This window comes from Epinephelus moara, chromosome 3, assembly GCF_006386435.1.
Source record: "Epinephelus moara isolate mb chromosome 3, YSFRI_EMoa_1.0, whole genome shotgun sequence".
NCBI lineage: Eukaryota > Metazoa > Chordata > Actinopteri > Perciformes > Serranidae > Epinephelus > Epinephelus moara.
In genome coordinates, this window is record NC_065508.1 from 19,475,547 (window position 1) to 19,501,463 (window position 25,917).

Consider the following 25,917-nt stretch of genomic DNA (forward strand, 5'->3'; position numbering starts at 1 on the left):
TTCTGTTTTTGTTTTTGACTGTTAAGATAATGTGATAATCACACAGAATCTATTTGAAATGGTGTCCCACAGGGTTCTGTTCTGGGTCCTTTATTATTCTTTGTATATAGCTCTCTCTAGGTCAGCTTATTAGCCATTTTAGAGGAATTTCTTTGTGCTGATGACATTCGGTTATATTGCTCTTTTAACCGGTTGAGATCAGCCAGTTGTCTACTTTAAATGAATGTTTGGAGGCTATTAAGATTTGTATGACTGATAACTCTCTTCAGTTAAATACAAATAAGACAGAGGATCTCATTATTACTTCCTGACATCAAGCAGCACATGAGGTCACTCACTGTTTGTGTCCAGCAAAACCTTTGAAATTTAGATGTCGTACTTGAACTGTTCCTGTCACTTGATAACTGGTCAGCCAGCTTCTGCTGTCATGTTTTTTTCTGATGAAGGGTCATTACTAAATTAAGATCTGTGGTGACCAAGGTGGAGATAGAGATGATTGTTTATGCTTGTATATCTTCTCGTTTAGATTATTGTAATGCTATTTTTACCTGTTTAAATCAAACTTCTTTGAGCAGTTTACAAACTGTCCAAAATGCAGCTGTTTGGCTTTTAACAAGGAACAAGAAGAGATCACATATCACGCCAGTTTTATCCCCTCGTCACCAGCTTCCCATTAAATTTCACACCCATTTTAGACACTGGTGCTGACTTTTAGAGCCTTGCATGGTCAAACACTCCAGTATATTACTGACCTCCTCCTCCCGTATTTGCTTAATCAGCAACTTAGGTCATCTGATCAAAAGGTATTGGCTGTCCCTTATACCTGCTATATTACCCGAAATTATTCAGAAAGGCTTTTTGTGAAAATACATCATCTTTGCCCTCATTTGGTTTTTTGTTGCTGTGATTTAACTTGCTGTTTGTCACTGATATTTTATTTTTATGTTTATTGTGTATCTGCCTTTAATGTAAAGCACTTTGTCAGTCATTCATTCATTTTCTGTAACTGCTTTTCTTGGTAAGGGTTGTGGGGGGCTGGAGCCTATCCCAGCTGACATTGGGCGAGAGATGGGGTACACCTGGACAGGTCACCAGACTGTCATAGGGCTGACACATAGAGACAGACAACCATTCACACCTACGGCCAATTTAGAGTCACCAATTACCCTGCATGTCTTTGGACTGTGGGAGGAAGCCGGAGCACCCGCAGAAAACCCATGCTGACACAGGAGAACATGCAAACTCCACACAGAAGGGCTCCCCCACCCTGGGTTCAAACTGGAACCCTCTTGCTGTGTGGCGACAAAGCTAACCACTGCACCACCATGCTGCCTTTGTGATTTTTTTTTTAAATCTGTGAAAGGTCCTATACAAATAAACTTTCCTTAGCATACTTACTGGCTAATTTATCACAATAAATCAACCTTCACTTTTGTTGTGAATCGACATGTTTAACCTATTATCACCAGGAAATGAACTTTGTTATCTCGCAATAATGAAATAATTATCATAATCTTGAGATGACAGTATGATAAAAAAAAATTGCAAACATGGCCGTTCTCAGCTTCCGTACCTTTGCTCATTCCTTGCATCATTCTGCGTGTTTCTTCACAAAACTTCCATTTCTAAAAACTGCACAGTTGTTCTATTCTAATTAAGTTATAAGACTAATGTAAGGCTGTCTGAGTCACTGGCTTCGTTTAAGTCTCTCTTCTAACGGAAAGCATTACCTGACTTTATCTGATCTGTCCATCTATTTTATTTCTATCTTATTGATTTTATTTCCCATTTATTATCTTGATTTTAGTTGTGGCCTTTTTATTTTATCGTTTACTTGGGTGACATTTTATGACATGTTGTTTGTTTCATTCTCCTTGTGTTTTAAATGTGTTTAGTTTCATCTTGCAGCACTTTGTAACTGTGTTTTGAAAGGTGCTGTAAAAATAAAGTGTATTATTATTATTATTATTATTATTATGTACTGTACACACTTTGACTGTATTTCTCCATAATTTTATTGTATTCTTATGCTATTTCATATTAAGGTTTCTTATTTCTTGGACTTGCTTTTATTGTTAACTTACTTTTTTTCTTATTATGTTATGCAACAATACACCAAAGCAAATTCCTTGTAAACTGTAACATGTTTGGATATAAACTGAATTCTAGTTTTGATTTTGACTGACAAACCAATAAATATGTATTCCTTTTTTCTAGAGCAACTTTTTATTGAACATTAGAAGAACATACAAAAGCATAAATATACAAAATCTCGTAAAGGATGTGCATAAAATTAATAACAAAATAAAATAGTATAGGCTTGGTGGAGATTTAAATACATGAAAATAAGAATTATAAAAATTGTTTTAACAAAAACAAAAACAGGCATACCAAATTTATCAAAAGGGAGCAAACAACAATTCAGAGCAACAAAAATGATGTCAACACTTAACTTTCTTGCTGCCCTGCTTTTGCCTGACAGTCCTTACTCGGGTTAAAATTCACATCGATGTAATGACGTCAAACATCTGCGCCGACTTTTTACCACGTGGGGACGTTTTTGCAGAGGTAGCAAAACATCCGCAGTGACGCTCGCTCGTCTGTCAGTGAGCATGAAAAGAACTTTTCTTGTTTCTTTCTGACGTCCGAAGAATCTCCGCAAAGGTTCCGCCACCAGGGTCACTTTCTCCAGACCATGCCCCACGACCCCGACCCTCCTCCGGCGAAGAAATTCAAGCCGGGGTCTGTTTTCTTCCGTCTCGATAAGAAGAAACCTGGAATGCTGCTGCCTAGAAAGGGAAATGCAACCACTCCGATAGACGTCCAGAGGAAACAGCTTCCCATCTACCAGGCGAAACCTCAGCTGCTGAACCAACTGAGACAGCTGCACAATGCTATCCTCATAGGTGAGCTGCTACACTGCTAATGCTAATGCTGCTAACGTTAGCCGCTGCTGTGCAACAAGATTAACACTATTTTAGCCTTTTCCAGCTAAATAAGTGAGTTGTATCCAGTGGAGGGATGTAACCAAGTATATTTGCTATAGCACTGTACCATTTTGAGGTACTTGTGATGGAGTATTACCCTCTTATGCAACTTTATGATTCTCCACTACATCTCAGAGGGAGATATTCTGTAGTGTGATGCTAGGTAGATGGGCAGGAAGTGGGTATAGCCTCCTATATAGTCCAATGGCTTTTTGGCTGATTGGTGTGTACACTGTCGACAGTGTTGGGGAGTAAATGGTCACAGTAATTACACTACAAAATAAATGCATTAGTAATCTGCTACAGTTACTGAGAAAAATCATGTAATTGAACTACAATTAGGCCTACTAAACAAAATGTTGGTGATCACAGAGGGGTTGCATCTGAATATATTATTTTTCTGTAAACCATTAGTTCATATGTAGAATATGACATTTATTCTCTTGCTTTGCATCATTTTCGCAGTGCCTTCTTTTGGTACCACCTAGATCCACCATTTTTCAGCTTTATCGCCAAGTTTTTGTTCTTTTTTCAACTTTGTATTTAATATATTTTCAATTATTCAATCAACAAAACATCAGGGGGAAACACTGCCTTCAGTTTACAACTTTGATACATGTCTTATGACTCGCTGACTAAATAACACCACATTCCTCTTATAGTCTGTCCATTTATCCCAGCGTTGCACACGTGTCCTTGCTTTAGTCTTCAGGTGAAAGGTCAGTTTTTCCATGGAATATAAACTAAGCACAAAAAAAGGGAAATTTGTATTTGGTATATTATTTCTTTGTTGTAACAATGCTTCTTGGCAATAAATCTTACTCCGTTGGAAAGCCTGTTTATTTCCCTTTTAAATGGTGCCACATTTGTAAGGAACATGCATTTGTCGGATGAGCAGTAGAACTGAGTATGTGGGTTGTGTCCATGAAGGAGTGCTGCTGTTTACCTGGCTGTTTGTATTTTGTATATGGTGTGATAAAAAAAATCCAATTATATTCTTCCAGCCAAATTCTCTCTGGTGGAGGTTTGCCGCACGCTACAGATGGAACGCCACTCATACCCCGACATATTAATATGCAGTTCTGCTTCCCATTTTAATTCACATACAAAATTTTCCTATCATTACATTTTACTTTATTGCCAAGTTTAAAACATGCATTGGAGAGGTAATCAAAAGCTAATTAAATGTAGTAAGGTACGCTACTTTGATGAAGTAATTAAATAGTTGCATTACTTATTACATTTTTAACAGGGTGACTTGTTATCTGTAATCTATTACATTTCAAATGTAACCTTCCCAACACTGACTGCAAACAGAAAATGAAGAGTGTATACACAGGTATATGAGGTGTATACCCGTGTGTACACTCCTCTACACCACTGTAACAGTTGTACTTTTTGTTGCACTACATGTGTCTGCAGGCTGCAACCAGCTGATACACTCCTGTCAAGAATTTCTTCAGTGTTTATGTTTCAGGAGGTTTTTTACCAGGAGCTGAATTAGCTGCAGAGGTTTCTTCCTCTCCAAAACAAACAGACCGCGTCATTAAAACTGGTGAAAAATCTGAATTCTTCTTCCACCACTGGTTACAGGACATCTTGGTGAACATTGTGTTTAGAAAAAGGCCCATCTTCCCTACAGATTCATAGTGTATCACCTGAACTCTGTCCAACTTGAAACATTTCTCTCTCATCCATCAGGGGAGACCGGCTCTGGGAAGACCACTCAGATCCCCCAGTATCTGTATGAGGCTGGCATCGGACGACAGGGCATCATTGCCATCACTCAGCCTCGTCGTGTTGCTGCAATCTCACTGGCAGGAAGGGTGGCAGAGGAGAAGAGGACTCAGCTTGGCAAGCTGGTATGCACGATAGACTCGTTTAGCACGTACCTTCTTAGTCTGTTCTTTAAAATGTAGGCTTAGAGGTGCCCTTTGGGAAAAAGCCTGAACTTAAATAGTAGCATCATTACTTAAAGTTCTACTGGGCTCTTAATGAACAAATTTCTTTTCAGGTTGGTTACACAGTGCGCTTTGAGGATGTCACCTCCTCTGAGACAAAGCTGAAGTTCATGACAGATGGCATGCTGCTGCGTGAGGCCATCGGAGACCCCTTGCTGCTGCGCTACACAGTGGTGGTCCTGGACGAAGCTCACGAGCGCACTGTGCACACTGATGTGCTGTTTGGCGTGGTCAAGACTGCTCAACGCAGGCGCAAAGAACTTAATAAGATTCCCCTGAAGGTAGGAGTTCCAGTAGTCCAGTCCCTTCACGTCATGTGACAAAAGCTGTGTTGATCTGTTTCAGCAGCTCATTTACCAAAACCTCAAACTGTCGCTTCTATGTTTTGTATGACCTGCGCAGGTCATAGTGATGTCAGCCACGATGGATGTGGATTTGTTCTCAGAGTACTTCAACAAGTCACCTGTGCTGTACCTGGAGGGCAGGCAGCATCCCATTCAGATCTACTACACCAAGCAGCCCCAGTCGGACTACCTGCAGGCGGCACTCGTCTCCGTCTTCCAGATCCATCAGGTAGTCTGCAACAAGATAAAATGTTTGTGTTAGCAGTTTTACTGGGTTACTGAGGCCATTTTTGTATTGTAGTTGAGTGCATAGGACACTGTACAATTTCACTTATTTAAAATGAAAATGTGTCACCTTTTATGTGCCTGTCCTGTCAGTGTTGATGGAAAATGTAGTTGATTGAAGCAATAAATTTTGTTCCTCCTGCATCCTGTCATTTGACTTGACAGTGACGCAGCTGGAAGGAGGAAGAACTACAGGCTAACACATCTCAGACCAGGGGCTCAAAAACAAAACTTCCTTGTTCTCTTTGCTTTGCAGCAAAGCATCCCAAAATATGAGAGCAAATGAGGTTATGAATGAGGACACATTTTGAACTGGTTTTGCTGACTCTGATTTTCAGCTGTAGTTATTTGATCATGCAGCCGGAAAAATGCAGCTGAGACAGGCTGCAGCTGCATTACGCTGGGTTCACACAGAGGCAAAAGTGCCCTGAAGCGAACTGCCTGCTTCCTTTTAAATACTGAATGAGTATTTGTGTCACCTGTTTTTGGCTGGGTGCTGTGGGCACGGCTCTGTGACCAGTCAGTATAGTGGGCACTGAGGAATTTATTCAGTGGACTACATTGACCAGGTGCAGGGCAGTATTGCCTATAAATAATATTGCATTAATTTTTAGGTTATATCACAATAAGTGACATTAAGAAATCTCCTCTAATCTACTGTAGACCACCAAAAGACTACACCACTAAAATAACTACTATTACAGTACAGTGTAATGAAGTGCTGATATAAAAAAGTTAAAGTATTGGAATTAAAAAGTTAAATGAATTGCTGTTATGAGGGCTGGGGAGAAAACAATACAGTATAGTATCACGATAATTTGCATGGCAATATTGTGTCGATACAGGGATCCCAAGTATTGATTTTTTGTCGTGTAAATTATTAATAATGCAAATACAAATTAAAGTATTGGTAGCCCACAAAAGAATTTAAAAAAATAAAATCAGTTGCTTTTTCAGTCCACTAGATTTTGATGCAGTAAAAATGATTGGATTGAGACCAACAGACTGAAAAAAAATCTCTCATCAGATAAAATGGATGTTGACAATGTTTTTTGGGGGAAATAATCTGCATTTGAAAAAAGGTAACAAATTGCGATATACGGTAAAGCAATACTCAGTGAATCATAAACTCACAATGGTCTTGTATAATGTAGTATTGTGATAATATTGTATCCTGCGTCCTCTGGTGATTCCCACCCCTAACTGTTGAAATAAAGTTAAATAACGTACTGTTAAAGCGAAATACAGTACTGTTACTATTAAGTTGAATTAGGTACTGCTGTGATAAACTTCAAAAAAGCAATGCTTTAATAACTTTTTTTTCTTTTCTTTTTAAGATATTTTTTGGGCGTTTTAGCCTTTAATTGATAGGACAGCTTAAGCGTGAAGGGGGAGAGAGAGAGGGAAGGACATGCAGCAAAGGGCCACAGGCTGGAGTCGAACCTGGGCCGCTGCGGCAACAGCCTTGTACGCGTCTGCTCTACCACTAAGCCACAGACGCCCCGTGCTTTAGTAACGTTAAATAATGTATATTTATAATAAAATGAAATAAAATACTGTTATAAGAAAGATAAATAAAGCACCGCTATAATAAAATAATGTTATAATGAAGTTAAATAAAGTACTTTAAAAAGGTATATAAAGTACTGTAATAATAACATACTGTCATAATAAATTTAAATAAAATACTCCCATATTAAAGTAAAATAAAGTACTGTTCTAATAAATTCAATTAGTACTGTTTTTTAAAAAAAGGTAAATAATGTACTGTAATAATAACATACTGTCATAATAAAGTTAAATAAAGTACTGTTAAAATAAAATTAAATGAAGTACTGTTATAATAAAGTTAAATAAGGTACCTGTATAATGAATTTAATAAAAGTAGTAGTTTTTTAAAAAGGTAAATAATGTATTGTAATAATAAAGTACTGTTGTAATAAAGTTAAATAAAATACTGTTATAATAAAGTTAAATAAAGTACTGTTGTAATAAAGTTAAATAAGGTGCTATAATTAAGTACTGTTTTTAAAAAAAGGTAATTAGAGTACTGTACTAATAAAGTACTGTTATAAAATTAAATTAAGTAATTAAAGTACTGTTATAATTATGTTAAACAAAGTACTGTTCTAAAGTTAAAGTAGTTATATCAGAGTGCTGTTATAATTAAGTTAAATGAAGCACTCTGGCAATAAACTAAATCAAAGCAGAACCACTGGTACTTTTATTCTGCAGCACACGGCTGGTCTCAGCATCTCACGTGTAACAAGCTGCGATGCATCGCTTACAATCGATGCATCGCCACGTCTACATGCACCATCAACTCTGATGAGACACCCACATTTAACCTTTAATCACTCATATGTAATCAGTTGTGTTTCCATTTAAAATCAAAGCCAAAACAATAGACTCTGTCGCCTTTAGCATTATAAAACACAAACCTGTGAGGAAACAGCTTTCCTGGGTGCATGTTCACGTACTGTGATGATTCTCCTTGACGCTGGAACAGAACATGGTCTTGTTGTTTGCGCACAGGAGGCACCTCCGTCCCATGACATCTTAGTCTTCATGACGGGTCAGGAGGAGATCGAGGCTCTGGCGAGGACATGCCGGGACATCGCCAAGCATCTGCCCGACGGCTGCGGTCCCATGGTAGTTATCCCTTTGTACGCATCGCTGCCCCCAGCACAGCAGCTCAGGGTCTTCCAGCCAGCTCCCAAGGTAAAGGCAACAGGGAACATGCAGGAGAAACAGAGCAGTGTTGACAAAGGGACATGTTTGTGCTAAAAAAAAAAATAGCCACATTGTTTTCAGATCTGCAATCTGTGCACTGCTGTTGTCAACTGTTTACTGTTACGTTAAAGGCAGAAGTGCCACATAAACAGTACCTCGTTTTCTTAACACTGTAAAGCCATATGTGTTGTAGCCAGATTATCTATATCACTGTGTACTTCATACAGAGTGTTGTCCTTTGTGCCACTTTCAGGGATGCAGGAAGGTCATCCTCTCAACCAACATTGCCGAGACGTCAGTCACAATCTCTGGGATCAAATTCGTCATAGACACGGGGATGGTGAAGGCCAAACGTTTCAACCCTGGTTAGATGATTCAGTCTTTTCTCACATTCACATTCTCATATCCGTGTTAAAGGGTAACGTTGGTATTTGTCAACCTGGACCCTTTTTCCATGTTTTAGTGTGTAAGTGACTAAGAGGAACAACAATTTTAAATTGGTCCAGTGTTGAGCGAGAGGAAACAGGCTGCAGTGTAACCACTAGCAGCATGTTTGCAGCGTCATTGTACATCTCCTTAAAGTGCTGTTTTTGCCACTGACAGGCTCCGATTGCTATTACAAGTGTCTGACAGCATTATGGAGAGGATCCCTCCAGAGAAATACATTTTGTTAAAGAGTGAGTTTTATTTTGTTTAGACAGAAACATCCCCGAAACCGCCATCACCAAACCCACCAGACTTCATTTAAATAAACAGTAATTTAAGCATGTATAGAGTCAGCATATTTTCACATCTAACTGGGTACATTAAGGGTTTATTTCAACCAAACCAGAGCAGGTGGTTGTTGTAACAGTGGAAATACAAATCAAGATGGTTTTTGTGAGTTTTATTTTGTTTCCATTGACTTTAAATGAAGTGTGTTTTATGATGATAAAATTGCTGTTTAATTAAATGGAGTCTGGTGGGTTTGGCGATGGAGATTTTGGGGCCATTTCTGGTTTAAAAAAGGAACCTACTATTTAACAAAAAGGTCTATCTCTGTATGGATCCTTTCTATAATGGTCTCAGACACTTATATTAACAATCTGAGCCTGTCGGTGACAAAAACATGCACGTTCAGTGGACCTACAGTGACAGCGTGAATGCGTCTGGAGTGATGACATTGCAGCCTGTTTCGGCACCACCGCCTCTCTCTCAATACTGGTTAGTAGCAGTCACTTAGACACAAAAACATGGGAAAAAAGAAGGCCAAGTTGAAAAATAGGGAAACCATTTTTTAAGGCCTACAAAGTTACAAGAGTCCAGTAGTTTGCAGAAAGCAGTGATTGGAGAAAAGTCCCAAAATTTGAACAAATTCCTGAATTTCTAATTTCCCTTTGGAGGGGCCTGACCCCCTAATGTGGGAACCACTGCACTAAACAATCAAACAAAGTCATACTGTATAAAATAATAGATCAGTCACAGGGGCCAGCAGTTTTTATGGAGGACAAAAATTGACTGAAGTATAAATAAATTAATTAATGTATAAATGAATAAATTAATAAATACTGAAGTATAAATAAATACAAAAATAAATATAGAAAAAATAAATGTATGCACAAGCAAACAAGTAAATGTTAAATGATTTATTTATTTAAATGATTAAATGATAATAAATAAATAAATGTTTAAATAAATACAAGATGAATAAATACAGAAATAAATACATGTAGAAAAAGATTTAAGATATTTATGTATTTATGTCCTGTTTAAATTTCAACTTTTATGCATTTGTACCTGTATCTGTTTATGTCTATATTTATTCAAATATTTATTTATTTATTTCTATATTTATTCATTTATTTATAAATGGTTAAGTCATTTTTGTCGTCACATCTTACATCTGATACTGATACGCATATTTCACTTTTGTGCTTTACATACTACAGTATCCACAGTAGTGTTTTTGTTGTTGAGGTATTCTGCTCTGATCTTATTGCACTTGTGCTGTGTGACTCTCAGACAGCGGGCTGGAGGTGCTGGCGGTGCAGCGGGTTTCTAAAGCCCAGGCGTGGCAGCGAGCGGGCCGGGCTGGCAGGGAGGACTCCGGCTCCTGCTATCGTCTCTACACCGAGCAGGAGTTTGACAATCTCATCCCGATGACTGTGCCTGAGATCCAGAGGTAGATAATAAAGCTCCGTATGTGCTGATCCGCGGGAATCTGTCCCACATTTTGATTTATTTAGGTCAGTGTGATTGAACGGCCTGTTCTTCTGTGTGTTTGTGTGTGTGCGCTGCAGGTGTAACTTAGCCGGTGTGATGCTGCAGCTCATGGCTCTGGGGATTCCAGATGTGATGAATTTTGATTTCATGTCCAAGCCTTCCCCAGGTAACATGCTATTGATCACGAGTCACTGTGCATCATCCAGTCGTGTTGGTAGGTCGTAGTAACCTGTTGTTGTTTATCCCAGAGGCCGTTCGCTCTGCTGTGGAGCATTTAGAGCTGCTGGGGGCTGTGGAGAGGAAGGAGGGGCAGGTTCTCCTCACTGCTCTGGGAAGGAAGATGGCAAGCTTCCCTCTGGAGCCTCGATACGCTAAGGTAAAAAGTGCAATGGGATGCATCGCATTATGTGCCGCGTGTGCTGCAGGGTTCTGACTGAAAGTGACAGCCCGCGACCCACAGCACCACATGGGTCACACGCATAACCCAGACTGAATTCGGTGTAACATTCCCCCTGCCTTGTTTGCTCCGTCTCACAGACCATCCTGTTGTCCCCTGACTACTCCTGTTCTGAAGAGATTCTGAGCATTGTGTCTCTGCTATCAGTGGACACGGTGCTATATAACCCTCCTGCCCGGCGGGAAGAGGTGCTCGCTGCACGCAAGAAGTTCTCCTCCAGTGAAGGAGACCACATGACACTGCTCAACATTTACAGAGCGTTCAAGAAAGTCAGTGGTAATAAGGTGAGTAGAGCTGGACGAGGAGGGAAACAAAACGTGTGTGACTAAACAGAATCTAGATATCAAATGATGTTGCCGAGCTGCCATGTAATCATGTGTGTATGTGTTCTGTTAAAGGAGTGGTGTCGAGAGAACTTTGTCAACAGCAGGAACATGGGTCTGGTGAAAGAAGTCCAGGCGCAACTCAGAGATATCTGCCTTAAGGTACACATCTGAAAATCCTCATGAGTCTATGTGAATGTTCTGTGTAGGGCAGGACGCAGGAATATCACCTAAAATCAGTATCACAATTGACCTCAGTGCATGAAACAAGATTCTCCATTCTCTGCATCCCCAATACTTTTTCTCAGGGCTTCTGTAGCCTGCTGTGTAGGCAGCAGCCCATTCAACCTTATTGATAACTAACAGATTAACCACCACTAAATCACCATTTTGAACAAACACTGTTCTGCTTCACCAGCTCAATTTGAAGCTGGAGTCATGTGGGGCGGACACAGGGAATGTTCGTCGCTGCCTTGCCCACGGGATGTTCGTCAACGCCGCGGAGCTCCAACCTGACGGCAGCTACTTGGCTCTGGACACCCACCAGCTCGTGGCCATCCACCCCTCCTCCGTCCTTTTCCAGGGCAAGCCAGCATATGTAGTCTTCAACGAGCTGCTGCACACCTCCCGCTGCTACATGAGAGACCTGTGTTTGGTGGACGCCGACTGGCTGCTGGACGCAGCGCCAGAGTACTTTGGCCGCAAACTGCACCCCACAAAGAGCTAGCCAATAGAGAAACAGGACTGAAGTAAATCTCTGCAAGGACACCTTCCTCAAATCACCCAGAGACAATAAAACTGGAAAACGTACTCTCTTCACAGCTGATTTCAAATCAGAACAGAACATTTTCTGTGCAGTAAACTGCTCTGGATTTCACTACCTCCCAGTTGACAAGCATTTGACACATGTCACTGCAGCAGAAATCTGCATATTGAGGCCTCACAACTTTGACTTCCTGTAAGACTGTAATTCAGATTTTATAAACTTTGTTTCTTCTGCCTGTTAGTATTTCATCTTGCCATGTTGCCACCTGTTAAAAGGAGTACTTCACCCAAAAAATGACCATTTGTATACAAATAACTCTCCGTGTTACCCTGAATTTGTTAATTTTTCTTGCGTGCTTCCACAGTGAACAAAGAATCCAAAATAGATGAACATTCGTCATGAATTTTCAAAAACCAGTTTACAAACTCAGTACTTTCCAAACAGATGCATTTTTGCTAAAACTTTAGTTCTTATAACTGAACTAAAAGTGAAACTTAGGGGCCATACACATGCTGCGTCTTAAACCGCCTGGAAAACACGAGGTTGTGCGCTGGGTGCTACTTTTGTGCTTTTTTTTGTGCCAGCTTTCAAGAGCGCAGCGGCAAGTTGGGTCTTAGGTTGCTAAGCCACCTCAACAAACACTGTACCATAGCCCATTTACCTGACATCCTGAGTGCAGAGCTGATCTTCTTCCAGGAGCTGTTTATAAGTGTGTAGGCCTATCGTCCGTGGGACAGATGTAAAGCTCTGGCAGCCCTGCACTAAAATGATCAACTTCTCCATATTTATCGATATATCGATATTTAAAGATATCTGTTGGCGGTGTGCGCCACTGCTTTCCAAAAGTTGAACTTGGTTTATCTCAAAGCGCAGCCGTTGCGCCTTTAAAATGGGCTCTTGGGAACGTGTGCACGCCGCAGTGGCGTCCTTCAGGCGTTTGAGTGCGCCTGCCACGCGTCTACATTGAAAACAATGAATTTGAAGGCGTAAAAAACCCAGCATGTGTACGGCCTCTTATCTATGCTCTCTTCAAAGCTAGACTTCATTGACAAAGACAGTAATTTTACCTCACTGAAGTTACACGGGAGCTGCTGGTCTACCACTGCCTCAATCAGTTAGTTTATTTCCATTGTGTGACTTTGGTGAATTTGAACATACCCTTTAAAACAGCGAAGTCACACAACAACAAAAACAAGTTCACCGAACGAGGCAGTGGTAGACCAGCAGCTCTCGTTTCCAGCAAGGTAAAATTACTATTTTTGTCAATGGAGTCTGGCTTTAAAGAGAGCATAGATAAGTTTTACTTCCAGTTTCTGTCAGAAAGGGACGTCTCTTTGGGAAGTACTGAGCATACGACTTGATAAATGAGACAAAGTAGTTTTGCTGTAGTTAAACATGGACCCTGATTACGTCAGTTCGCATTTTTCGGATTCTCTCTTCACCGTGGAGGCATGCCAGAAAAACAAAGTTTATCTCATAAATTCAATGTAACACACAGTGAGTAACTGATACACAAATGATCATTCTGAGGGTGAAGTATTCCTTTAACACTCAAAAAACTCTTTCTGAGGTGTCACGCATCATTTCTTGCAACATTTGCATGCATTTTAATCGCACAGATAACCTCACAGGAGCAGGTCTTTAAGAAGCGTTGTCTGATATGATTTATCTGTTCATTCTTTCTTAAAATCAAATCAGACTCGATAGAATGCCACTCTCCATATGTTATTCTCACAAAGTATAGCACTTAATTCTTAAGCCATCTAACCAACAATATTCAGACAGCACTAGTCGACTGGCTCATGGTTCTGTCAGTGTCATTTTGAATAGTAATGAGGAGTTAAAGCAGTCAGGTCTTAAGCTTTCCCACCATGTTGTTTTGGATTTATACAAAGTGGTCTTAAAGGGTTTTATATATGCAAGGACAGTAGATTTGTCTTAATCTGTGAGATTATGGAAATACAAGAAAATCACCAAAGTTGGAGTTAGAATATGAGGTTTTTATGACACGACTTCACTTTTATATTTACTCTACATGCAGCACTTGTCTTGTCAGCTTGTGCATGCTTGTTTTTCCCCACATCTATGATTGTATCACCAGTTCCCCCGAAATACATACACATCAGGAGAAGTAGCATGCCTTATTCTCCAGGTTCTACTCTTTGCTGTTGTATGTTACTCAGCCCGTACACAGACTAACCACAGATGTATGCTGACAACATATGTATGCAATGCATGGAGATTCTAGTTAATGATCTGACCCCTCAGGTCTTTCATACTTTGTAGAATGTAAATCACACCATGTTTAGAAATAGGATGGATGCCCCTTTTGTCTTTTCTTTTTTACACTGGACTCAGGACTGTACAATATATACTGTAACCTGAATACAATACATAACTATTTCTGACTATTAAAAATACCAAATGCATCTGGGGTAGAGAGTCATCAGACTATGTCACAAAGAGGTTGTGTTCAGTGCTTACTTTTTCAGTCACAACGGAACAGTAGACCATTTGAGATCTGCATGTTACGAAGTTTGTAGGATTAAATGCACGCCTTTGATGGTTTTATTATGAGTATATTTAATATGATTTGTTAAAGTCTTACATAACCACTATTGATATAATTTCTAATAAAATCCAGTCACTGTCCCTCCGAACGAGTCTGCATGTGGAGAGTAAAGACGCAGAGGCCCAGTGGGATTTTACACACTCCCATAGATCTGTGAGTGTCTGTTAAGGGGCTGTTGTACAACATCAGACCCGGGGCCTGCTCTATAAAGTGAGTTGACCAAATAAACCAGGCTTATTTCAGATAATTGATTCAGTTTCATAAAGCAAATTTGACATAGTTAAAGCTCAGTTTCTGTGGCAAGTTATGCTGGGAAACTATGCTGGTCTGGGGCAGGAAAACTGTTGGGCTAAGCCTGAGTTAATGCTTAATCAGAGTTCCTGTAACACAAACCCGTAAGGAAAGCCAAGATTTTACCACTGACTTTATGCTGCCATAGTATTTTCATTTAAAACCACTATTAGTCAAAAATCAGCTTACATTAAAGCTGCAAGCAGCGATGAACCCTCGCCCCCCACGCATGTCGAGGGTATTGGCAGGACATTGGCTGATGCCACACTTAATTTCTGTGAACCATTTTGTAGCCTACCATTTTCTGTGTCCACTATGTGGTGCTGCAGAACACATTTATTAAAAGTCCTGTAAATCAATTGTAGACCACACTACACATCAGGTAAATCAAAAGGTAAATGTCTGAAAAGACATGGTTCCTGTTGCCTGAAGGTGGTGCAATCACCATGACACCTAATGTGCATGTAGTTGGCTTCAGGCCTGGAGCCTTATAAAACGTGACGTTCGGGGCAGGCGCGCCATGCACAAAGGCCTCGTCCTTGCTGCAGTGGCCAGGGCTGGATCCCAGCCCACGGCCCCACGCCATTCCCCACGTCCACCAAAGGCAAAAATGCCCCAAAAAAATCTTTTGAAAAAGTTTGGGGCAGATTGGACCGTGTATGCTGGCGTTACAAAGCACTTCCTGTTTGGTGGTGACACATAGAAATTTGATGCCTCGCCACGGTCACACGTTTCGATGAAAACTCAAGCTTCAAGCAACTTTTGATGTGAAAGGTCTTTAGATGCTACAGACAAAATTTGAAGTCAGTCGGATCTAATCTGTAGGAGGAGTTTGTTAAAGTACGACCCCTGGAAATGGCCAACAGTGCAACTAAATTACACATTTAATTAAATGGCTGACTCCCTGTTGAGTTTAGGGTATGGCTCCAAGAGACTTTTTTTGTACGTCTTGGGGTGTCACACGTGTCTACCAAGTTTTGTACATGTCAGTGAAACCAGCTCCAGGGGCAACTTCGTAGAACTGATGTGTGTGCAAAGTTTCACGAGTTTTCAAGTACCTTAAGCCCCTCAAAATGTGATTCTTTCAGTTTCAATAGGGCCTTTGCGACTGCCTGCGGTCAGTGCTCAGCCCCTAATAAAAAGTAAATTGAATATCTTATAAAATGATAAATGATAAGTTACAAATCTGCCTCAGAAACGAAAGCTTAAATGAGTTTAATGTGTGTATACAATGATGACAAAGTGATACATTCATTCCACTGATGTTTTATCAGGACAGAGGAGAACTGAATTGTTGCTGTGAGGTGTTAGAAAACAGCTCCATCTCCTGGCAGCAGGGCTTCATGTCTAAGTGATGCAACTGATTCACCTTATTTCACTGAAAAATACTTCAGTGAGAATGATGCAACTCCTTCCTGCAGGATGTCCACTGTAGCCAGACACTGATTTCATGGATTTTGAATTTGATGGCGCAGCAGATGTTATTGGGTCAGAAACCATTCTGATTATATGAGAGACAGCCCGTCCTTGTTGTGATGATGCCGGCGTTATTTACATGTATGTGCCCTCTCTTCTCTGGTGGACAGATGCCGCATTTACTCTCTTTTAACAGGAGTCATGGAGAGATAAATTATATGCAGACACAGGTATATAGAGTTTCCTGGCATGGGTCCTTTTATCTTTTGATAATGATATTATCATAATATGACTTTTATTATTAATATTACCAGAAATACGATGTTTTTGTTCTCTCTATTAATGGATTTGGAGCTCAGCCAGCATGAATCAGATGCTCTGTTGTTTCCACATTTGTGTTGTTGTAGCATAAGTGACTGTTACCTACATCAACTTTAAATCTTACAATAATAATATGACAGCCCATTTCTGCCAGTGTGATGCTAAAAAAGATCCTGTAAGTCATAATGAGAAACTTTCTCAAAGTAGCAATTTCTTAAAAAAATAATGATCCGCTATCTCAAAAATAATGGGAAGCTTTCCCAAAATAATGACTGGGTATCTCAAAAAATAATGAGTTAGTGTCTGAAAATAATGAGTCAGTAGCCCATTTCAAAATCCTGAGAAACTTTCTCAAAATAATGACATAGTATCTCAAGATATTTACTTCATTATCTCAAATCTCAATGAGAAACTTTACTGAACAATAACTTAGTATCTCGAAATAATTAGTGACTCAAACTGATGACAAACTTTCTCAAAATGATGACTTAGTATCTCAAAAATAGTGGGAAGCTTTATCAAAATGATTAATTAGTTTCTCAAAATAATGAGAAATTTATCTGAAATAATGACCTAGTATCTCAAATAATTAGTGACTGAAAATGATGACAAACATTCTCAAAATAATGACTATATATCTCAGAATTAATGTGTTAGTTTCCCAAAATAATGAGTTAGTAGCCTGTCTCAAAATCCTGAGAAACGTTTTCAATATTGTGACATATCTCAAAATAATGATATAGTATCTAAATAATGGGAAGCTTTATCAAAATAATTAATTTGTGCCTTAAAATAATGAGAACATTTCTTGAAATAATTACTTAGTATCTTTAAACATTTAGTAACTCAAAATGATGACAAACTTTCTCAAAATAGTGACATAGTATCTCAAAAATAGTGGGAAGCTTTATCAAAATAATTAATTCGTGCCTCAAAATAATGAGAACATTTCCTGATATAATGACTTAGTATCTTTAAATAATTAGTGACTCAAAATGATGGCAAACTTTCTTAAAATAACGACTTAGTATCTCAAAATTAATGAGTTAGCCTATTTAAAAATTCTGAGAAACTTACTAAGAAATATTTTCATATCTTATAATAATGACATAATATCTCAAAAATAGTGGCAATTTTTTTAAATCAAAATAATTAAGTAGTGCCTCAAAATGATGAAAAACTTCTCTGAAATCATGACTTAGTATCTCAAAACAATTAGTAACTCAAAATGAATGAGTTAATTTCTCAAAATGATGAATTAGTAGCCTCATCTCAAATGACCGAAAAACTTTCTTAACTTGGTGACAAATCTCAAAATAATGACAAAGTATCTCAAAAATAATGGGAAGCTTTATCAAAACAATGACTTAGTATTGTTTCTCATTATAATGAGATAGCCTACTAACTCTTTATTATTTAATATAATATATATAAGTTTCTTATCATGATGATTTACATGATTTTTTTTCATCACATTGGCGGCAATGGGCCTCCATATGGTGATGAAATATTTCAATGATGAATCTCGTTTCCAGTCGAGAGACAAAACAGGTGACCTTCTTTATCACGCCACAGGGGGCGCTGTAGGGTACGTTGGGGGGATAACTAACTAAAATATATAGAAATTATTATATTACATTATACCTCGTATTCATAGAACCATGGTCGTATTTGAGATTATTGAAGACGCAGAAAATAATTTTGTTTGGTTTATTTCTCTTTTAAAGTATCACTTCCGGTGTAAAGGTCATAGTTACGATAGGTCAATGTGTCCTTCCACACGTGTTTTCGGTAATCCTTCAGAGGCAGCAGTCAACGCGGAGCTACTCGGCAGTCGTGTGCTGTCAGACTCATTTATTCTTTCTTCCAGCGCCTTAATTTTTACCTTCAGTCATGCTGAAGTCAGTTGTCCGCGCGGTGGGAGCCGCTGTTCGCATTTCCTCAGCCACCACGTCCACAGCCCGAGCTCTGCCACTGAGCTGCCCGACACTGTGCGCCCCAAGTTCGGCCACAACTCGGCCCTTCACCCGGTCTCTGTGGATGCTGAATAACAACGGAGCCTCGTCGGGATACAGGCCGAAACTGTTCAGTTCAAAAGTGTTGGGTCCCTCGGTGTCGTGTGGATGTGGAGGGCTGCACACAGAAGGTAACGTTTAATGTGAAAGTTCTTAGAGAAGCTAACGTTAGCTTGTTTCGTATTTGGCAGTATTATAGGTTAACGTTAACTTAACGTGGCGAAACATGTCTATGTATACAGAAGACCTCAGAACAAAATGTCGCTCAGTTAACTGTGGCGTTACTCATTTCTAAAGACACTTAACCCATTAAAAAACAGCACTTTAGCCTTTTAGAAATGAAGTTAGCATTCACTCACTAAATGCATCCTCTCACAGGTAACAGCTAACATTCACCTTGACAGATAATTTCACCTGTCGTCCCAAATATATGTAACAAGATAACCGGCGAAATAAAATGAAACGTATGTATGTTTCCGTGAATCAGCACAGTTACAGTTACAGTTTACATCCATGCCTGTTCAGACTCACATGTCGCCATGACAGTAGACAATGCTTCAGGTATGGATGTTGCTGCAAAGAAGCTCCATATTCTAAAGCATGGATGCTTCACACATGTTCAACCCGACAGCACAGTCAGTCAGTACAGTCACCACAGTGTCATGATGAGTGTCACCAATCCAGCATTTAACCACGTTTCCCCATCTGTTCCTGAGTTATGACGTTGAATGATGATGATAAAAACATTTTGATGTCACATTGAAACTGACCTTTGACCCTCTGGATATATAATGCCAGCACCTCATCATTGTATTCTGTTAGACATTTGTGTGAACTTTTGTCATAATCAGTGCATCAATTCTTGAGCTACTGCCAAAAACGTGTTTTGTGAGGTCGCACTGACCTTTGATCTTTGACCACCAAGATCCAATAAATTCATTGTTGAGTTCAAGTGGACGTTTGTGCCAAATATGAAGAAAGTCCACCAAGGTCTTCTTTAAGATACTGCATTCACAACAGTGAGATGTATGAGGTTACAATGACCTTGACCTTTGACCTCCAAAATGTAATCCGTTCACCACAGTTGGGGCAGCTGTGGCTCAGAGGTAGAAAGGGTCGTCCACCAACCACCTGACGATCAGAGGTTCGATCCTCGGCTCCTCCAGTCTGCATGTTGAAGTATCCTTGAGCAAGATACTGAACCCCAAATTGCTCTCGATAGCTGTTCCATCAGTGTTAGTGTGTTAAAGAGAGAGTAGCAGGTGGCATCTTGTATGGTAGGCTCAGCCACCAGTGTTTGAATGTGTGTGTGAATGGGTGATTATGACTCATAGTGTAAAAAGCGCTTTGAGTGGTCGGATGACTAGAAAAGGGCTATACAAATGCAGGTCCACTTACCATAAAGTTCATGTTTCAAATTTAAGGAAGTTCTCTCATGGCGTTGTTGAAATATTGCGTTCACGAGAGTAGGATGTACGGACTATTTCCCACTCGGAGGCATAAAAAGAATAATTTCAACTATGGAAACCTTGATTTTGTGATGTACGTGTTGATGTGAAATGGCATGATAAGTGTCAAGGTCAATCAGGTAATCAGAATAAGGTTTATTGGCTAGTAGGTTGCACATGAATGAAATGTGGTGCATAAACAATAGATATCTTAAGTGAAAATAAAAATGGAGGATACTGCAAAAGTCACGAACATGAATATAGAATAGAAAAACTTGCATTGCTTTTGCTGCAGGATGATAAAGATTGAATTTTACCACTTACACACATTGTCATAATTGTGTAAACTGTTCTACCTTTTTTACAGGTGACAAAGCATTTTGTGATTTCCTGTCTGATGAAATCAAAGAGGAGAGGAAGATCCAGAAAACTAAAGCCCTACCTAAGATGTCTGGAGGATGGGAGCTGGAGATGAATGGCACAGAGGCTAAACTTACGAGAAATGTTGGCGAAGAAAAGTAAGGCTGCCGCAGCTGGCAATTATTATCCAACTCTTGTTGACATGTGAGCACACTAATGAGCTCCTGATGTGTCTCCTTCTTTTCCAGAATCACTGTCACATTCAACGTCAATAACAGCATTCCTCCTAACTTTGACGAAGAGGCAGAACAGGGACAGCAGAAGCCAGCAGAAGAAGAGGTGGGTCACAACAAACCTGTCAGTCCCCTGATGGTTTAGGAGAAATGTGCATCACCTGGGCAAGGCAGGAACCAGCTAGTGGTGCTGCTCATTTGGCGATTATTGCTGCCCCACCACCGTAGATCAGGACCATGTTGCTACAGAAACATTGTGCCCACCCTCCAGTCTCCCCCAGTTTGCCCTGATGAGTAAAGCAGAGCACTTACTCTATGTCGCAGTCTGTCATACTCTTTCCCAGAAATGTAACCCCACGTCACAGCGACGCAGAGCTCACCTTTATTTTTGTAAACTGAAAGTGAAAATGAAGTTTTCTTTACTTTTATTTCACCAATAACAAATAATAAGTCGTGTAGACAATACAGCCTCCACAAAAGAGCATTTTAAGTCTTGTGTGTGATTTATCCCGGCTTCATAAGAGTAGAGGGAAACGCTGCTAGCGACTGGGCTAATATATGCAATGTTAAATAATCTTAAAAATAATAGTAAATAAAAATAATCTCAAAAAAAGAAAGTTGCAGTTTGTTGTAAAACTGTTAAAATATAAGACTGTGAAAATATGTAATTAGAACAACTTCACAAGTCACACAAATGACATCATAGCTTCTCTCTCGCTAAAGCTACGATGCCTGTGTTACATACCAGGATATACTTACATGAGTAACGGGTCTTGCTCGTTCTTTTGCTTCACAGCTGATATAAAGTCCTGGAATTGCTGAATAAAACACATCAGGTTGGATAACATTACATCTGTGGATGGAACACAGCTAAGTTAGCTCGCTTACTAGCTGGTGTTGGTGACGTATCTCTTGCGAGACTAGTGATGTAGTTCACGGAACAGTTTCACACCAAACTAAACAATAGTTATGCTAGTAATGTTAGTATGTTGTATATGTGGGGAAAATGTAGGAAAAATTTTAATGAATTTTGTACATATGTTTTAAATTGTTGTTATTGCGCCATGTTTTATGTGTGCATTTAATCAATCCACAGTTCCACACAGTGGCATGGAAAAACCACTGCCAACTAGCGTTTACCAAGTGTAACCAGTCGGAAATGTTCTCTGGGGTTAACCAGTTAACAATTAATCATTGACATTCCTTGTCTGAAATTATTGTATAAAACACAAACTGATTAAAGTGATTAATAATGAAATATGAACATTATAATGATTGTAGTTTCTTTACAGCCAGAAATTGTGTCGACACCCAACTTTGTTGTTGAAGTAACAAAACAGGCTGCAAAACATGCCCTGGTGTTTGACTGCCATTTCCCTGAAGATGAGGTGAGAACACACAACATTCATTTATACATTAACATGTATTAAACTGAAGGCAGCAGCAGGTCCTTGGCTTTTTTGTCTGTCAGTTAAGTTTTTTTTTTTAAGTTAAACAGAAGGGGGATTTGCATTTTGTAGATGAGTCACGGTGAAGGAGAAGAGGAGAGCGACATCTTCGCCATCCGTGAGGTCAGTTTCCAGCCTGAGGGAGACTCTGAGTGGAAGGACACCAGCTATACACTCAACACAGACTCCCTGGACTGGGTAAGATTTGACAAGCATAAACAGCTTAGTACACATTAAGGTTTTAAAGGGTCTGTAAGTTCCTGGACATTTTCAGAGAGAAGTTAAGCTCGAGAATTTGGGAAATTTTGTACAATTTCAGTATAAAAATTGAAAAGCATGTTGAAAATGATTCTGCAGGCTTCCTAGCAACTCCCCGAGCACCTCACATTAGGAGCCGTCTTCTCAGCACTCAAAAAACTGGACAGCCTAGTGTTAGTACAGCCGAAGCAAATGACCCGTTATATTCCTGTTTTTTTCTGTTAATTTCCATGGAAAATTTCCACTTTGAATATTCCCATAATTTTGCAACCCTACAGTTGAAGGCAGGAATTCTTGGTTACTGTTTGTAAACATGCCAGATAAAGTAAAAGTCAAAGCCCATGCTGTTGTTTTTCAGGCTCTGTATGACCACCTGATGGACTTCCTGGCTGACCGGGGGATTGACAACACTTTTGCAGATGAACTGGTGGAGCTGAGCACCGCCGCCGAGCATCAAGAGTACATTAAGTTCCTGGAAGAGCTCCAAGGCTTTGTCAAATGTAACTAATGTTAGATATAAAACTTAAATTTCACCTTTCTTCAGTACACATCCTGGCAGAGTTGGAGGTGTGATGATCCAGTTCTAATGATGCAGCACTGATTTATCGATTGATACCATTGGCACTGTAAAGAGACTGATGATTACTTGCTTTAGTGTCCGTGACAGTGAGCCGTGTTGCCAGCAGCCGTCAGTCATGCTGCAAATGTGTTTTCTTTGTTAAAATGTGACTTTATTTTTCTGTAAGTTAAATTTAAATTAAATATATGAAGGTCATAAATGACGCAGGTCACAAATGTCTCTCAGTTTTAGAGTTCCTGTTGTAACTGCAATGGTTTGATAACGGTCCACTCAATACTTGTGAATGTCCAACTAACCTAAAGCCAATAAAGGGACGATTTCTCAAGAAACTCCACGACATGAAACAATTTACAGAATCAGTCCTCACTTCAATGTATGTGACAGCCTCTGGTTTTAAAGCTGGACAGCCCTGCCTCAGGGCTTACTTCCAGCTGGCTTGGCAAGTCTACTAATATTGATTTGACTGTAAGACCATAATATCTGTAAGTCTAAATTTGAATGGTATACGTTGGTGAGTCTGCAGAGTATGAATGATCCTTGTTCAATAAAACAGTTTGATATTAATGGATGATTTTATGGTGTTTTTATGCAGTGTAAATCAGACGTTTGAAATGCAGAAGTGGCTGAACTACATTTATTAGAACACCAAAGTAAAACATACAATCCCTCTATGAGTAATGAACAGCTGCATTTTATTTATTTAACCTGTGGCAAGTTGAAGGTAAAGGCAAAGGTACTACCTCCATGTGCTCCAGAGCACTTCTCTTAAAGCGACAGTAACATACATGACTGTCCTAACATATTGCTTAAATATTGTTGCCTTTTACAAACCATCATGGTTACATGAACATGTATTAAATCAAATGTTGTCACTGACTTTTTTAACTAATTATTAGCTTGTTCAGTGAAATCAATTATTTATCTCCACTCAAATGATAAACAAAATGCAGACTGCATTTATTTATTAATCTAAATCCACATAACCTGTATTCAAATAGGGAATATCATTGAGACACAGGGTCTTATTCTCAAGAGAAAAATTATAATTAAAAAATGAAATTGCTCTAATGTAGTGCACTTACTTTCATTACTCATGTTTAATTCAGTTATTTTATATAAATATTTTAATAGAAAATAATGGCATTTTTTCCAGTAACGTCCACGGCCCAGCTTCTCAAATCTCATACCAAAATCTTTCACTGTATTGGACACACAGGATACACCTCCACATATGTGATTTTAGTGCGAAAGACTTGGATTATACTGAACGAGCTGTGAGACGGTTTGTAAATTGATGTTTTGATATTTGCTGTTGTAAATGCCGTCCCCCCCCCCTTCAAATCTTTGCATATGAAGTTATTGGTATGAATTTCCCTCTTTGTGTTTCCCCTGACAGTGATTCTTTGTGGAGCCAGAGAAAACATTTTCTTTTATTATTAATAAAAAGACTAACTCAGGAAGATACAGAGTTGATTCAGCAAAGCCATGCCGCTGAAGCCTCATAGTAAGTTTAGATATACTTGGGAATATTAACACAGCGAGAAGTGTTTGTCTTTGAGTTTTGTCTCCTCTTATTGGAAGTACATTAGGAAAGGATCGCTCAACAGGAAAAAAAAATTACGACAAGCAAAACCTGTTTCAGTGTCTATATGGGCACCCTGAAGGAGAGATTAACACATTTTCAAATACTTGAGTAAATGCACTCACTCCACATCTGGCTAATTGAAATTAAAAATGGTATCCTATCTGAGAATAGCCTGCTAACACAATTACCCTACTTTATTAGTGTAGCGCCTAAGCCTGAACTTACTGACGAGCTCGCTCAACCGATGAAGTCCATTTCTTTTTCTTCGTATTTGATGCATAATTTACCTATCACCACTTTAGTCTTCAATGAAAAACGTAAAACATTCATGAATCTGTGTCCATACACCAGTCAAATGTACACCTCAGTTGACGTGGCCCAGCGTTGCGGTCAAAAAATTGAGCTCCCCTGTCCAGCAACACCTGTCCCTCATACTGACGGACACTCATGACAATACAGTGACCCCCTCAGGTCGAATTAGCAACCTACACACATTTTACACCATGGGTGGCTCCTATAATTAGTATACTTAAAGAATATATGAGGAAAATCAAAGGTCTAATGTGTAGGATTTAGTGGCATCTAGTGGTTAGATTGCAGATCACAACTAACTGAAACGTAAGAGAACTACGATGGCTGACGCAAAAATGCAAATGGCCCTATCTAGAGTCAGTGTTGAGTTTGTCTGTCCTGGGCTACAGTAGAAATATCATGGTGAGCTCTGTGGAAGACGACCAGGCCCCCATGATGTTCGCCAGTTTTCGTAGTGGCAAAGCGGGGTGTAAGTTTTACCGTAACCTACTTTATTATTATGCTAAAAAAAAAAAGAAAAAAAAGAAAAAATCAAATTAAAGTTAAAATAATAACAAGCTTTTTTTTGTATCTTTATAAATAAGAAATGCAGCTGAAAGTGATTTACCATGAATATAGAAAATGAAATAAAAATAGACGTAAATTTGACATTACAACAGCGATAGACTGCTAAAGGCTAATTAATGTAAAACAAGATAAGTAAGATGAAGATAGACAAAAACAAGGTCGAGATAGAATGCATAAAATAAGATGGAAAATAAAACCCACTGAATAATCGTTTAGTAATGATGAAAATAAAGTTAAAAGTTACAGTATGTAGAATAAAGTGAAATAAAACAGAGTGCAAAAAGGCCAATCTGAAAGAGGCCTGTTACTGAGTACAGAGGCAGTGTTGAGGATTTCAGACAATGTTAATAATAATTAGTCTATTAATAATTACCGTCTTCAGTGATTGGTGGAGAGAAGGACTTTACCACCATAGGAAGTTGACACAGTGATAGTATGCTCTTACACAACAGT

General features: G+C 39.2%; 2 protein-coding genes across 2 annotated transcripts; both read left to right on the forward strand.

Moving 5' to 3' along the window:
* The first annotated feature begins 2,534 nt into the window (after positions 1-2,534).
* dhx33 (DEAH (Asp-Glu-Ala-His) box polypeptide 33) lies at positions 2,535-14,731 on the forward strand. The gene is made up of 12 exons (XM_050040902.1): positions 2,535-2,906; positions 4,689-4,849; positions 5,002-5,229; positions 5,351-5,521; positions 8,113-8,298; positions 8,564-8,675; positions 10,312-10,471; positions 10,590-10,678; positions 10,761-10,888; positions 11,050-11,253; positions 11,368-11,454; positions 11,711-14,731. The coding sequence occupies exons 1-12, from the start codon at positions 2,696-2,698 to the stop codon at positions 12,017-12,019; spliced, it is 2,046 nt and encodes a 681-aa protein (XP_049896859.1). The 5' UTR covers positions 2,535-2,695; the 3' UTR covers positions 12,020-14,731.
* Positions 14,732-18,413: 3,682 nt separating this feature from the next.
* Positions 18,414-23,564, forward strand: c1qbp (complement component 1, q subcomponent binding protein). The gene is made up of 6 exons (XM_050040969.1): positions 18,414-18,804; positions 20,489-20,639; positions 20,730-20,820; positions 22,007-22,102; positions 22,235-22,360; positions 22,779-23,564. Exons 1-6 carry the CDS (start codon positions 18,552-18,554, stop codon positions 22,926-22,928), a joined length of 867 nt encoding a protein of 288 aa, XP_049896926.1. The 5' UTR covers positions 18,414-18,551; the 3' UTR covers positions 22,929-23,564.
* Positions 23,565-25,917: the final 2,353 nt, after the last annotated feature.